Here is a 14596-nt window from a genome sequence, read left to right on the forward strand (position 1 = left end):
GTGTTGCACTGTATAAACACACAGCATCTGCAGCAAAATTTGGCCTGCAGTCTGTGAGGTAAATTGTCATCCCAAAATTATTCAGTAGTGTCCACTGTTATCCTTTCATGGTATATTTACTCTGTGTAGACAAAGCTTTGATTGAAGTCTGGAATGATGCTAATGACACAAACTCCTTGTGAACAGCTGAATTCCAGTCATATCCTGTGATTAACATAGGCCTCACCTCTGACAATCAGGTCTGTTACATCTTTTTTTCCTTCATCCCTTTCCCATCTCTTTCTTTTCAGGTGCTTACAGACAGAAGATAAAGAGATTCTGAAGTCCATGAAATCTTGTGTTAATGAAACACTCACAACCGTTGCCCAGTATTTTGGCCAGTTAATAGAGCTGGTTTTAACACAAGAGGCACAGGTTAGTTCATAGTAAAAAAAACCCAATCCAAAAAGGTCTTCTAAAATTGTTGAATCTTGAGGGAAAATATCCATTAAGGCTATCCAAGGCTGGGTTGGATGGGGCTTCTGAGAAACCTGATTTAGTGGAAGGTGTGCAGGGAAGATGGCAACTAGATTATTTTAGAGGCCCCTTCCAACTCAAGCCATTCTATAATTCTGTGATTAAGAGAAGGATTAGAATTACAGCTCTCAATTTTCAACAAACCTATGATCAATACCTCAAATATGTTGCAATGAGATTTAGGTGTTCGTATTCTCAAATTCTCCAATAAACTCAAATCCCAAACAAAATTATTTTTTAGCTCAGCATGTTACTTATTTTTCCTGATATCTCTTACTTGCAAGGCATCTAAATGAGGACTTCTGGTTGCCCATTCCAGCCTTACCCATTCTGTGATTCTGATTCTGTGAAATACACTGAGCAATTACTCTGAGGCTGCAAATGCATTATTTTTTTTCCATTAGATAATTATCAAAATAATAGCAACTTGCAAGTCTAGCCAACCAACCTTCCTTCCTTCCTTCCTTCCTTCCTTCCTTCCTTCCTTCCTTCCTTCCTTCCTTCCTTCCTTCCTTCCTTCCTTCCTTCCTTCCTTCCTTCCTTCCTTCCTTCCTTCCTTCCTTCCTTCCTTCCTTCCTTCCTTCCTTCCTTCCTTCCTTCCTTCCTTCCTTCCTTCCTCCCTCCCTCCCTCCCTCCCTCCCTCCCCTCCTTCTCTCCCTCCCCTCCCTCTCTCCCTCCCCTCCCTCCCCTCCCTCCCTCCCTCTTTGCATGCTCTATTCTTTCTCACATATAAAAACCTCAAATGTAATTATTCTCAAATAATTTGTCCATGTTTTAGAGGTGATGTTATGCTGAAATTTTGTGTTGTTGCATCAGAAAAAGAGGAAAGGAGAGGCTCAGTGAACACACATAGTTAAAATGTATTTATTGGAGTGCCAAAACAAAATTAATGCATGCTATTGGTTAAACTGTAACATGTCCTGATGTGTTAAGATGGCAAAAAAAAAAAAAAAAAAATTGTGGTGGTTTCAGAAACATCCCTTGTAGTTTTAAAGGGTTATTACTAGGAGGTGAGAATATTCCAAATATACTTGCAGAATTACAGTCAAACTAACAAACTACTTCCTAATTCTTTTTGTTTGGAATTTATGAGAACTACATGAAATGAATGAGTCGAAGTGTGTAAATAACTTTGCATATTTCAAATTCAGTGAGTAGGTTTCCATTGTTAAGATGTTTATTCTTTTCAGTCAGAGGAGCAGTACTTCACTGCTGATATTTCTGCCTTTGGGCATCTTGGCACCTACTGACACACCTGAAGTCCTACTTCCTTTTTCTTTTAAGGGAGTGGAATTATTGATGCTACATCATCTTGTGTGCATTTGTGTGGCTGAAGGACTTGGATTAGAACTCATTAATAAAAACAATTTTATGAACAGCTTTCTGAGCCGCTCAGTCAGGCTATGTGCCCACATCTGCCATAAAAGCACATTGTCTGGGGGTAGTTTGCTGCTCTGAAGCAGACTAAGTGTCTGTGTGAGAGATTTCAGCTTAAATTGCATAAAGAGCTTTTTTTCTAATCAGTGTATCGGGATTTAATTCAGGATAGGTTCATATCAAATTGTGAACTCTTAAGCTATGTCTTTTATGGAGAATTTTTCTAATGCATTATTATGGAGCATTTTCCTAGTGCTAAAGGTGGAAGAACAGAACCTCTTAAAGGCAAGGTAATTGAATTTTGTATAAATAACAGTGTAATATGTGGGATACTTCCTTGCATTTCTTTCAAAGCTGGATTAAATACAAAAATGCTTACCTTCCTCCTCCTAGGAAATAGAATTATTTATTCTAGTGATTCTATGTCTTGTTTCAGAAACATTAAATGAAATAAACTTCATGTTCTTTTTACAGCTGTGTCTCTAAAGCTGCAATGACTCAAATGCAAAAGCAAGATAATTATTTACAAACATTAAAAAATATTTAATCTCTTTCATACATTGGAGAAATAAACTATATTTCTTTATAAGAATGTTTATTTGTCAGTGATGTTTTGACTGAGAGTAGTGATGAACCCAGAGCCTTAGAAGGTAGTGTAAGAAATGGTGTAGCAATATTCCTTATAAATAAGGTGGAAATCTTGTATCACCATGAGATTCAGTTTCTACACTAATTAAATTAGTTGCCATCTTAAAATTCTGGTACAATCCCAGATCAAACACAATAACAATTTAATAAATAGCTGGAGAGCTCCACACCAAACCTTCTCACACATGTACCCATTGTCTTGCCCTGTTAATATTTTTAAATATCACTATCCTTGGTTACACCTACTCAGATGCAGTGATAAATGTGTGTTGTCAGTCTGACTCCTTCAGGTTTTTTTCCTGTATCCCCCAGAACCTGCTGAGGCAGATAGAGCTCTCGGGCAGTCTGTACATCACCGAGTCGGCCATCAGCAGTTTATTCAGCCTTGCCCAGGAAGGCGCTCACCTCTGCCGCATCATAGCCAAGGTAAGGGATGGATGGAGCAATCCAAAGCAAACTAGCCGTGCAAGAAGCTCATCTCACTTAAGAGCAACAAAATTTACTCAGAGAAACTACTTTTTTCTCTTCTTCTGGTGCTTTTGCAAGACTTACAACTCTACAGAGTTTACTACCACAACTATCTCAGTAGAGGTTTTTTTTCTAAAGAGGACCACATCCCCCCAATCTTTAATATAATTAAGCACAATACCCGTGCAAGCGGCTTCAGAAGTGTGGTCAGTTCCAACAGGCTTCTCAGCATTGCTTCAGTTGCAGTTGTCTTTGTGCCATCTATCTGGAGGTATTATCCCTCCATCATTTTGGGAACATTTTAGTGTCTCTCCTTTTTAAATACCAGCCATGTAAATGGAGAGAAACTTCACAATAGACCATGGCTGTAGCTGACTGTGCAGAGAAACAGCAAGACCTCTTCAGCTGTGTGTACAGGGGGGTTAGAGATAATATTAATTATATATATATAATATAATATAATATATTATATATATTATATATATGTAACATTGTTGTATTAATTATATATATATATATATATATATATAATTAAAGATACAAATTTAGAGATACTTTGCATCCAGTATTATCCTTTTACAGAAGACCCATCACTGCAGTTACTTCCGTCAGTGTGTGTTCTCATTTGCTGAGTAGTTGGTGCTAACTTTTGGTATAAATGAGTCATTCTGTCAAAATCCATGATACTGAAAATCCCTGCAGAGTTTGGATCTTGAAAAAGTGAAAAGGGTGGGACATGGTGTCTTGTTGAAGATAGGATGATCACAACCACAGGGCATGCAGAAAGAGGAAAAACCTCCCTTCCCCAGCTACTGCTTGTGAAGTGCTGTGCCAGTTCCTTGTCCTGCTCAGAGGCAGGGTTAGACAGCAGCATTTAATTACTTCTGTGTGCCTTTAGATGGATATTTGCACCATAAAAGGTACTCCTCTATTCTGAAGGCTGAGAACGAGCCAGACTGAGAAACCTGTAGTAGATTGTGCCAACAGCCTGAGGGGTTTGTTTTTTTCCTAAATTGGTATTTGAGCTCCACTCAGTGGTACCCAAAAACAGTGGTAAAATGTTGAGTATTGGAGAAGTGCAGAATTAACTAATTAATGAAAAATGGTCTTGGGCTTTTTATCATTTTACAACTTCCATAACAGTTTAATTTATCAGAAGTGAAGTCTGACCTTTCATAAATCACTAAGCTAACATATTGCTAAAACCTGGGCGTGTCACAGGTTTACAACTGAGGAAATGCATCCCCTTATGCAAAGAACCCTAAGTGGTCTTTGGCTGCCAATTTACAGCAGTGATTGCATCCCCTGTCCTGTGTCTCTGTGTGCCCTGTGCACTGGAAAATGTATTTGTCCAGACTGACCATTATCCTTCACACTCTGCACTGCCTCAGTTTCCTGCATCAGTGACCAAGGGGGCAGAGGAACTGTAACAAACCAGAATTTCAAATGGGTGAAGAGCTCTGTTCAGACAAGAAACTGAACAGCACTGAGCCTTGCTTGCTTTGGAGGTTAACTTGCACCTTTCCAAAAGCTCCCAATATGAATAAAATACGTTTTTATTTCTTGATTGCAGACTTGTCACATTTCCAGTTTTTGAGCAGATAACACATGAAATGCTGCTCGTGCTGTAATTCAAGTTTCATTTGAGACAGGTTTCACAATCTCTGAAGTAGAAATAAGACAGGCACTGGCTTTCGTTCACTATGACAGTAAAAAATTCAGGGGGATTTCAAAACAGAAAATCAACAAAAAATTAGAAATTGTTCTCAGTCATTATAAGGGTGGAAAAGGATTGAAGTCATGCAAAGATTTCAAAATCTTTTATAGAACCCATAGTTCCCTCAAGAGCTGTCATAGTATCCTTGATAAAACTAGCCTGATTATTTGTTTACCGTGAAAGTAAAATTCAACAGATTTGTCTATGTAACCTTGAAGTCTCACTCTCCATGACAAAGTGTGATCTTGTGGAACACTACTGTTAGGTTTTTTCCTGTCCCAAGCTATAAGTTACAACCCTAAAGCACACCAATCTCAGATGTGGCCAAAAAAAACCCCAAAAAAAACAAGATAGTGTTGTAAAGCTACAATATTACAGGAGCTGGTCTCTCATTTTACATTTTGGTAAGGGTTTCAGTCTTCTCTCTCCTTCTCCCCCATCCCCTGCTAATATTTTACAGAAATTTAAAAAGTCTATCAAAGACTCTCCTCTATGCTGGAGCATCACCCATAATTTTATTCCGCCTACAGGCATTCTTTAACACTTTCTTTTTTAGCATGTAACTTTGTAATCTGCTGTGAAAAAATCATGTTGCTGAATCACCCTGGAAGCCAGTAGTAGTTCTCACTAGCTGTCAGAGACATAAAACCTAAGGTCTCTAACAAAAATGAGTAGTAGCATAGGCAAGATAAGAAAATCAACATTACTTGGAGCAAACGGGTTATAAATAGATTTCGATTTGTAACACCTAGAAGAACTGGTAAAAATCTGTTTACAAGTTACAATAAATAGGTCATAGAGTGATAAAGAAAATAGTATTTTTTAAAAAGAATTCATTTTACTGATGATAGAGTCCAATACCAACTGTATTGAGCAGAGCACTGTGATAATAGGCTTGTAAAAGAGAAGGGAACAAAAATGAAGATATTCATACCTCATAATAGCCCCCTTGGAGAATACTTGACTATTTGAATTCCTTATTGCTGTACAGCAGATCACTTGCTCCAAGAGGATTCTAATGCACCTTGCCTTATTTTCTTTATATGCCAGTTTCTTTTCTAGCAAGTATTTTTGATGAAGATCTTTTTGGAGATAATCTGTCAAGATAATTATAAATGTTGTCAAAGCCTTGATGAGAATTTACTGCAATTTGTGTCATTTCAGGCTGAAACTGCAAAATATTCCACCTTAGAATTAGATGCCTTTTTGCTTCCCCTCTTCATTCACTATATTGTATTTCAGGTGATTTCATTACCTAAACCTAGCCCTTCTGAACAGCATTCCACAGAATTCCTGTTAATCCAATACAGGAGAGAAGTGGGTTGTCAAGCAGTAAAGCAAGAGTCCCTCTCTTCCTCTGAATGTTTACCCACTTGACCAATTTACGTATGTCCCTGTCAGATGGAATGGTTTGGCATCACTGCAAAAGATCCAGGGGATGAATCTTGTGAAAGGTGAATAAACTCTGAGAAATGATCTGACCCCCGTGAGGGCACTGGTTTTGACGAGCCATGGAATCAGGCTCAGTATTTTCCACCTGTCCAATATTTCACTTACAGATCTCTTGGTTCATTACTCATGGTCAATATTTTACAGCTTAGTAATGGCACATGAGACACAAAATAAAGAGTACAGATCTCCTCCTGACAAAAGCAGTGATAAATCACTTCCTGTCCATCAGAAGCAAAATCAGGGCATTTGGCATAGAAAAGGCTTGAAGCAAATGTGCCAACATCACTTAAACATTACTAAATTTGTCCACAAACTTCTGTTTATTATGGCTAAAGCAGAGGATCAGATCACACCTGATTCAACTGAACTGTGGGAAAATTCAAACTGATAATGTATTTTTTGAAAAAAAAACACAAAAAAGCTACTTTTTTCTTGGGAATGCCAGTGCAATAGCTTTTTTCCTCTTTTTGACAGATAATTTAATTACTGCTGGGTGAAAGAGCAGTATCCTTTTGTGGAAGGAAAAATATGACTGAAACTTTTTTGTTCATGTACTGACTCTTTTTTAGTTTAAAGGCTCAGAAATATCTTTCTGCATTAGGCTATATATAGCAGTACTAGGTATAAAATAACAGACACATGAACACTTCTTACAATTCCAGAAATAAGTTTTACTCCTAACAATCTTAAGTGAGCCTACAGTTTTAACTGATGCCACAGAAATTCCATATACTTATACAAAAATATAATCTAAAATTTCTATCTGGAACATATGTTGAAGAGTTAATTTTGTCTAATTTTATAGGACTTTGTATAATTCTTTTGTTAGACTGAACAGAAAGTTTTGCTTCATCTATTATCCACTACTGTATTCAAGCAGAAGTAGTATAAAAATATAGAATTCTGAAAATAAGTAAAGTCTGAATTGTAGCCCAGAGGTTTCAAGTCAGTATAACCTGTGGAGCTTTCAAATAATGGTTGAGGAAAAAATAGATTATTTCTGTGAATCTAAAAATACTTTTAAACAGTGTGTACTGAAACAGGCTTAGAAAAAGGGTGTGCTTTTCACTTGCTCCATGATTTCAACTATTTTTAATTAATGCTGTAATCTGAACACTTTAGTCTGAGATCTTTCATCTGTCATCAATCTCTTAATATCATTCATCCTCATCATATGTCTGATTCTACATCATAAAAGGCATATCTAGTCTACCAGGTAGCACAATATTTTGAAATGAAAAATAGTTTTTAAAACACAATCACAGAGTGCTACATTGTTGGTATTTATTTATATATTTACATTTGTTACCTGAAATTTACTAAAACATATCTTCACAGGCTGTGCTGGAAATTAATTAAGGATAGCTACTGTAATAGGTACTCAAGTCTTTGTCACTGTAGTATTTAAAAAAAAACTTTTAGGAATGCAAATTTTATTTATTAGAGAATGAAGATTTGGATTGTATCTGTTTAGAATTTGACACCCATTTCCACCTTATTTTCAGTACCTCTTCAAACATATGACCTTCCTGCTCATAACTTTAACATCAAGTAAATTTTGTGTGGAGCTCAGAAATGTAGAGTAATAGGAAATACATGGTAACAAAAACCCATTTTATACTGATAACATGGCTGAAGGATCAGTTAAATCCCACTCTAATTGCCACCTATTGATGGTTCTTTGTAATTTTTGCAGAAATGTCAGGTTTAATTTAAATAGAGCTTGTAACTGGTAGAAGTCAATCACTTAAGCACACCTCCTGCTGAGGTTGTATTACTTTTTCATCACTTAGTGTACAAGCATTAATCCACTTGAGTTCTCTGTGTGAGCTTAGCACCTCTTTGTTGATGTAGTTACGACAGCTATTTTGGATAAACTACTAAAGAAATCCGTTCCCCATCCCAATCTTGATTGAGTACTAGGGAAACCTCTAGTACTACTTTCCTGATTGCTGTTTTTCCCCTGCAGGAAGGAGGTGTCGTTGCTCTCTTTAAGATCTGTCGCCAGGATTGTTTCAGGTGCCTTTATCCCCAGACCCTGAGAACACTGGCTTCAGTTTGCTGTGTAGAGGAAGGGATGCACCAGCTGGAAAAGGTAGGCACTTCAGGATTCCTTACCGACCATGTCACAAAATAGAGAAGCCCTGTCATTAATGTCTTTCAGAAATGGATAATTTGGAACTGTGTTCCATACTATGCTCACCTTTTCTATGCTGAACACTTCTTCAGTCTTCAAAAAATTAGTCCCAGCAATAGCATTATCCTATTATCCATGTACAAATAAACTTTATAAGTGGGGATAATTTTGTAAAACAGGTAAACATGTTAGTGACTCCATCAAAAAAGGAGAACAAACTAGAGACATTATATTTTCTGGACTCTCTAAAGTGTTTAGAAACTCCACTGTTTCAAATTGTCCTTTGAAGACAAAAGGCTTTACACTTCTTTAAATCTTTTCCTGATAGTCTGATAGGGTTCCTGCTTGTGGCAGTGCTGCAGCTTGTGAGAGTTGTAGTTGCACAGAAAGAAGTGGGACATATATAGTCATTAGTCAATCAAAAAATCTGTCTGCTAATCAGTAACAGCTTTCATAACAGCCACTTTTAACTGTGATGGCCAACATCAAAACATTATCCAGATAAAATTGTATCGACTTCTTAGGCTCCTTTCCTTTCTCACATTCACTATGTACTGCTAAGTTTTGGAAAAAAAAAAAACACTTCTGATCACTAAATCATGATCTCATCCTTTGTATTTCATAAAACAGTCATCTTCCTCAGCTGAATAATGGCCTCTTCAAGTTAATGATAAATGATTTCACTGCCTCTTTACATTGATGTGTCTTGTAATTTACTGCCCCAAATTCAAGCAAACTGTGACAGAACACCTGCAGCAAAAAGCAAGTCTCTGAGTTTACAGTAAATGAAGATGACTTAAATTTTTTTTGACATAATGCCGCTTCAGACTGACACCAGAATCAGTCTAAAAGGATCTTTCATTATGTCCACTATAATGGTGGAGTTAATAGAGTTAGAAATGAAAAAGATTGATTAAAGTCACCCGGTCCAATTCCTGGCAGCGTCAACATGTGTTTAATGTGGCCCATATCAGAGCTGATGGAACAGGAGTCCCAGGGAAAGCCAACAATCTCAAGCTCACATTTCTTTGATCTGCTTTAATGTTGGCCCCAAGTAAAATTGTTCAGAGTAAAGTTGATCACAATCAGGATTGGAGCAAGATTTAAAGGATTTTTAAATTAATTCCCTACATTCAAGGTATTTCAATTCTTAAATCATCATCTTCAAATATGAATAGTTTTTTTCTTTCAAAATTTGAAGTACTCTTCTAAAGAACACAAAAGAGAGTTAAAAGTATTAGCAATCTTATAATACAGAAGTTATCATAGGACTTCTTATCTGGCAAAAAGGGTGTCTTCTTTTATCCAATGAAGTATCTGTGTGGTGGTGAATCATTTAATTTCTCTAATATGAATATCATTATGCCACCTAGTGCATTAAAATATTAGTGCAATTTGAACCGAGTTTTTAATGACAGAAACTTCGTTTAAAAAAACCCAAACCTGGTTACCAAGCAATTCAGATTAAGCAAATCAAGACTAAAAAAAAAATAAAATAAAATCTATGACAGCACACCCCCCCCGTATTTTTCAATTAGATTGCACAGCCATTGCAGTGTTTAAAAAACCACTTATAGGAGGGCAGCAAGAGCTATTATTTCTTATGAAACACTTATCTGAGAGGTGAACTAAAAGGGGGCGGTACACTTTCTGCAGTAATTGCAGTGCTTAATTACAAAAGACATCAGGAATATTGTTTATTTTTCCAATGCTCTTTGATCTTGCCAATTCAGTGCTCATTTCTAAAGAGGTAGAAAATTACCTATTTTAATAAAAATAATTTCTTTCAATTTTTTAAAAAAATCAATTCTTGTTCTTCCCAGCCACACATATATAAATATATCACACTGGAAAAAGCCATTATCACCTTTTTTATCAGCCTGATAAACAAGCTGATCTTCGCTATAATTGCAGTGATAAGGTAGTTGTTGCAATGATTAGCTCTTCCTCTTTTAGGTGAATCTAGTTGGGTCTGTGTACAATGATGCAAAATCATTTGGTTAAAATGTGAGTTTGGGACAATTATTTCACTTGCAAGTACTTTACCGAATTTTGATAATATACTGGTACTCTTTACTGTACATTGAAGTGCAGAGCTCCAGGAATTGAAGAGTGACAAATTAGGTAATTAAAATAGAAAAATGGTGAAGAAATAGTCTCATTCTGTGCCTGAGGACTGCATAAGTAGATGTTCTCTGTAAACTGTCCACAACAAGTGGTAATTTTGGTTCTTCTAGCTGCTTCAAGCTGCTTGTGGGTGTCTGGTTGTTTGATACACTTTAATTTTGTAATCCACTGTGACACCAACAGTTTTGAGATCATTATTTGCTCTGAGCTTCCTGACCAGTCCTACTTAAAAGTGGAATAGTGAGACCCTGGAAAAGCAACCAGGACATATTCCTATAGATGTTTGTCCCTGTACCCAAGAGAGCTTTGTCATCTGTGTCTTGTGGCACTGAAGCATTTTTAGGGGAAAGCTCACTGCACCAGAAAAGTTGGTTATTCTTGTTCTGGGCATTCCAGAGTTTATACAGACAGATACAATAAGTAATACAGGTAATTGGGAATAGAGAAAATAGATAAAATCCCTAAACCTCAAAATGAAAGGAGTTTGTGAGGGTTGAGCATGACAGAAACTGAAGAGCAAGTTTAGTGCTGCACATGCAGACAGACCTGGTGGTGTGTCCTGCTCTGAGGTTTAGGACACAAATACAGTGAGGTAATGGGAGATTGGTTCTCAAGATTTGTTGAGGGTTCTGAAGAGAAGAACATCTGAACATTCATGAATGTGTTTTGCAAATTAATTCACCTCAATGTAACAAGGAGAGTTGGAGACACAGAATTGGGATAGATTATTGTGCCTATTTAGTGACACTTAAGGTTCATAAAAAGTAAAAATTGTGATCTTGTTGATGAACTTCCTGCAAATTGCATTAGGAATAACTGTACTTCAAGTGATGCTTTCATTATGAAGACACACACACAAAATATAACATATATGGTCTTCAACATGGAGCAAGCTTGCCCGGAAATAGGGCTTGTGCTTGAATAGATTTTATTTTTCTCTAAAGCAATTCTTCAGGCCTTACCCCTCTGAGCATACGTTAGGTCCTTGTTTTGCAGAGCTGTCTGAACAAAGTGTCTCCCATACATTTGGTGACATGCAGCCTCATTAAAGTCTAAAAACTGTGGCAGTTTTTCTGCCTCAGGGCTGTCTGTACAAAAGTTGGTGGTGGTGGTGCTAAAAGGCATAGCTTTCCAATTTTTACCCTACTGAAGCTCAGTTACGTGGTTTTCCCTTAGGCTTCTGTGGCAATAAACATCCTGCTGCAATAAAATAACTGCAGAGCTGGTTCAGAAGCAAATAGAAAACAGTGCAATGCACTGCATTTTTTTTACTGTGCATGTGGAATGTTATCACATTAAAAAATGCAGCTTAGGTGGGACCTAGATCAAGGGTCAACTGCCACAAAAACAGGATGATTATACAAACAGCCAGCTGCCTAAATTTTAACAGTGTGCTGAGTATGGTTACTTACATTGTTTAAACCACTCCAGAAAGCAAGACACCTGGAATCAGCTCATTAAGAGGAGATAATCCAGAGACACTGGTGACAACAGCTGTTACTTTCATTAGTAAAACCTTTTTAACAAATGGCACAGCTTTTATCACTGTGCTTTAAGGGAAATTGCCCAGAAATAGATTGCAAATTACTTTGAATCCTTCATTTAAAGCACACTAAATCAGATTACCTCCAGAACAAGAAGGGTAAAGAAAGTATGAAGTGCAATTATTTGTGGCTGAGAAACTAAAACCTATTACTCACTGTGAACCCAGTCTGAGTTTAGAAAAACCATATTCTTATACACAGTAATAATATCTGCATGATGGTAATGCTCTCTGTCCAGATACAGCTGAAAAAACAACTATTTCTGGGGAATGAAGTAATATGTATATTACAGAACCTCCTACTACAACTTATTTATAGTTTTTGAGGTGAATGTGTGTGGATTACTTATTTCAGCTCTAACCACTTTGAAGTTTCAGTTTCAAACATCAGTTAAAATCATGGAGTAACTTTGTCTCAGGTGAAGTCTCAGCTACTGAAACCACTGAAGTCCATGTGACCACATGGTGAGACGGAAATGGGAGCTAAGAAATTCTCACTGTGAGAGTGGTAGAGCCCCAGAACAGGTTTCCCAGGAAGCTGTGGATGTCCAATCCCTGGAAGTGTTCAAGGCCAGATTGGATGAGGCTTTGAGCAGCCTGGTCTAATTGAAGATGTTCCTGCCTATGGCAGGGAGATTGGAAGTAGATGATCTTTGAAATCCTTTCCAACCCAAACTAGTCTATGAATTATGGAGTGGGCTTTGATTATGAGAGCTTGGATCGTATGAAGGTAAAGTCACTAATTTGAAAGGCTGAATGTAAATGTTAGCTGGTGGCCCATGGATTTCACTGAATGCTCCACAATGGTGAATATTTTAATTGTCATATTACCTGGTTGGCAGTGGGAGTAACTTTGTACAATGCAAGCGATGGAAAACTTTCCTGATCTGAAGGAATTATATAGCTTCCTTCATATTTCATTATTCCAAATGCAAAATGTCAAGGGATATTATTAAGAATACTCTTCTAGAAAAGGTGTGTGAGACTGCCAGTTTAGGTAGGAAGAACCCTTAGGTTGCTACATTTAAAAGCATGTCTGCAGGTTGTTTCCTTCTTTTAGGAAGGAAATTTCAAATTTTCTGAGAAACAGGGAAATGTTGGTTTTTATTGTGGCAAATGGTGGCTTATTTATAGGATTTCCAACAATGAGAAAATTTCAGAAAGAGCATATCTCTGCCTCAGCCTGTTAGCCCTCAGAGGAGAGCTTTGTGTTAGTTAGTTGTGTTTATTTGCTTCTTAGTTGAAAAATTATCATGGCCTATTTTATTCATTTCAGAAAAAGGATTAGATGGTCTCAAAGATGATTGAAATGGCATGGTTATTTTATTCTAAAATGAGTTCAAGAACTCAAATGATTAAGATTTAAAAAAAAAAAATTGAAAATGGTAATAATTTTCAAAGTTTAGTTTTAATATGTGGAGAGTCAAATTTCATGTTATTCTGTTTTCTGAGTGAGACAGGATAAAGCTGGGTAATAACAACAAAATACAGGATTCTTAGAAGCCATTGGACAGTGTCCAATGCCCTTCTCTTACCTCTTTCCCACAGAAAACAGGTAACATGCAATGTTTCAGCCCTTTCTGAATTTTTCACAGGCCATGTTGGCAAACACATTCTTAAGGCTGTTTTATAAAGAGGAATACCATTCTTTTATGTTCCCTAAAGCAGTGCTTGTTTACAGGAGAAACTTGTGAAGATTCATGCTTGGGAAGAGCCTGGAAACTTACTTTCTGCATGCTCAAAACCACAGAGCACTGGCTGGCGTGCTGAAAACATGTGAAATGATTTAGGTGGATAGGGTTCAAGTGATGCATTGCTTTTACAGACCTTTGGCTGGAGAATCAACTCTTCTGGTCTGCATAATTCACTTATTCTCATCCTGGAACACTCTTTTGGCTCATCTTCCATCTGGCTGTTTGTAGCCAGGCTTTGAAATCATACTTGTGAAGTTACAAACAGTAAGTAGGGATGGATGAAGAGGTTTCTGAATTTTGAGAGAGAAGGATAACCTTTTAAAGTCTAATTCTGGCATCTTTTGACACACAGAGCACAGCACACTGAAAGTTGGTGCCATTGGTAGCTGGAGCTGGGAACTGTCCCACTGCTCAGTGAGTAATTGTGGAACTCACATGAGCATGAAGAGCAATGAGAAAGAAATATGAGTCAAACTTAAGGAATAGCAGTAGGGACAACAAATTGAAGCTTCTCACATAGCCTTTTAGATAGCCAGGCATATCTGTTTCAGTAGCTGAGTTTGTGGCACAATTAGATAATGTAAACTTCTACGCTTGCAGCTCTTTAATTTACTGGACACTTCTTCTAAGTAAGGCTGTTTAATTAATTGGCAGTGAAAAATGTGCTGTGTTTGGCAAATTACATTTCTGTCAAAGCCCCTGCAAGATTCATTAAATCATATCTGAGAGTGCAGGAGCTGCACTCAACTGCTGGCTTCGTGTGTATTAGGTGGTTCAAGTTTTACCTCTGATTACACATCTACATGTACAAAATTAGTAAATGTAGCCTCTTTCAGCACCTTCCCAGGCAAGAGCAACAAGACTTCTTAGGTCTCTGCAGAATCTGAGCTTCTTAGACGCAACAGCCTGCAGTTCTA

At 37.2% G+C, this 14596-nt stretch overlaps 1 protein-coding gene across 1 annotated transcript in view; it reads left to right on the plus strand.

Moving 5' to 3' along the window:
* Window positions 1–14596, plus strand: part of LOC102099466 (protein inscuteable homolog) — a 127751-nt gene that overhangs the window by 74684 nt on the left and 38471 nt on the right. The window contains exons 5-7 of the mRNA XM_014257862.2: window positions 291–414; window positions 2854–2967; window positions 8148–8273. Coding sequence (XP_014113337.1) covers window positions 291–414; window positions 2854–2967; window positions 8148–8273 — 364 coding nt within the window. The remainder of the gene's footprint in view (window positions 1–290; window positions 415–2853; window positions 2968–8147; window positions 8274–14596) is intronic.

Source organism: Pseudopodoces humilis, chromosome 7, assembly GCF_049639895.1.
Source record: "Pseudopodoces humilis isolate 2021_Gansu_Grassland_sample_001 chromosome 7, ASM4963989v1, whole genome shotgun sequence".
Classification (NCBI taxonomy): Eukaryota; Metazoa; Chordata; class Aves; order Passeriformes; family Paridae; genus Pseudopodoces; species Pseudopodoces humilis.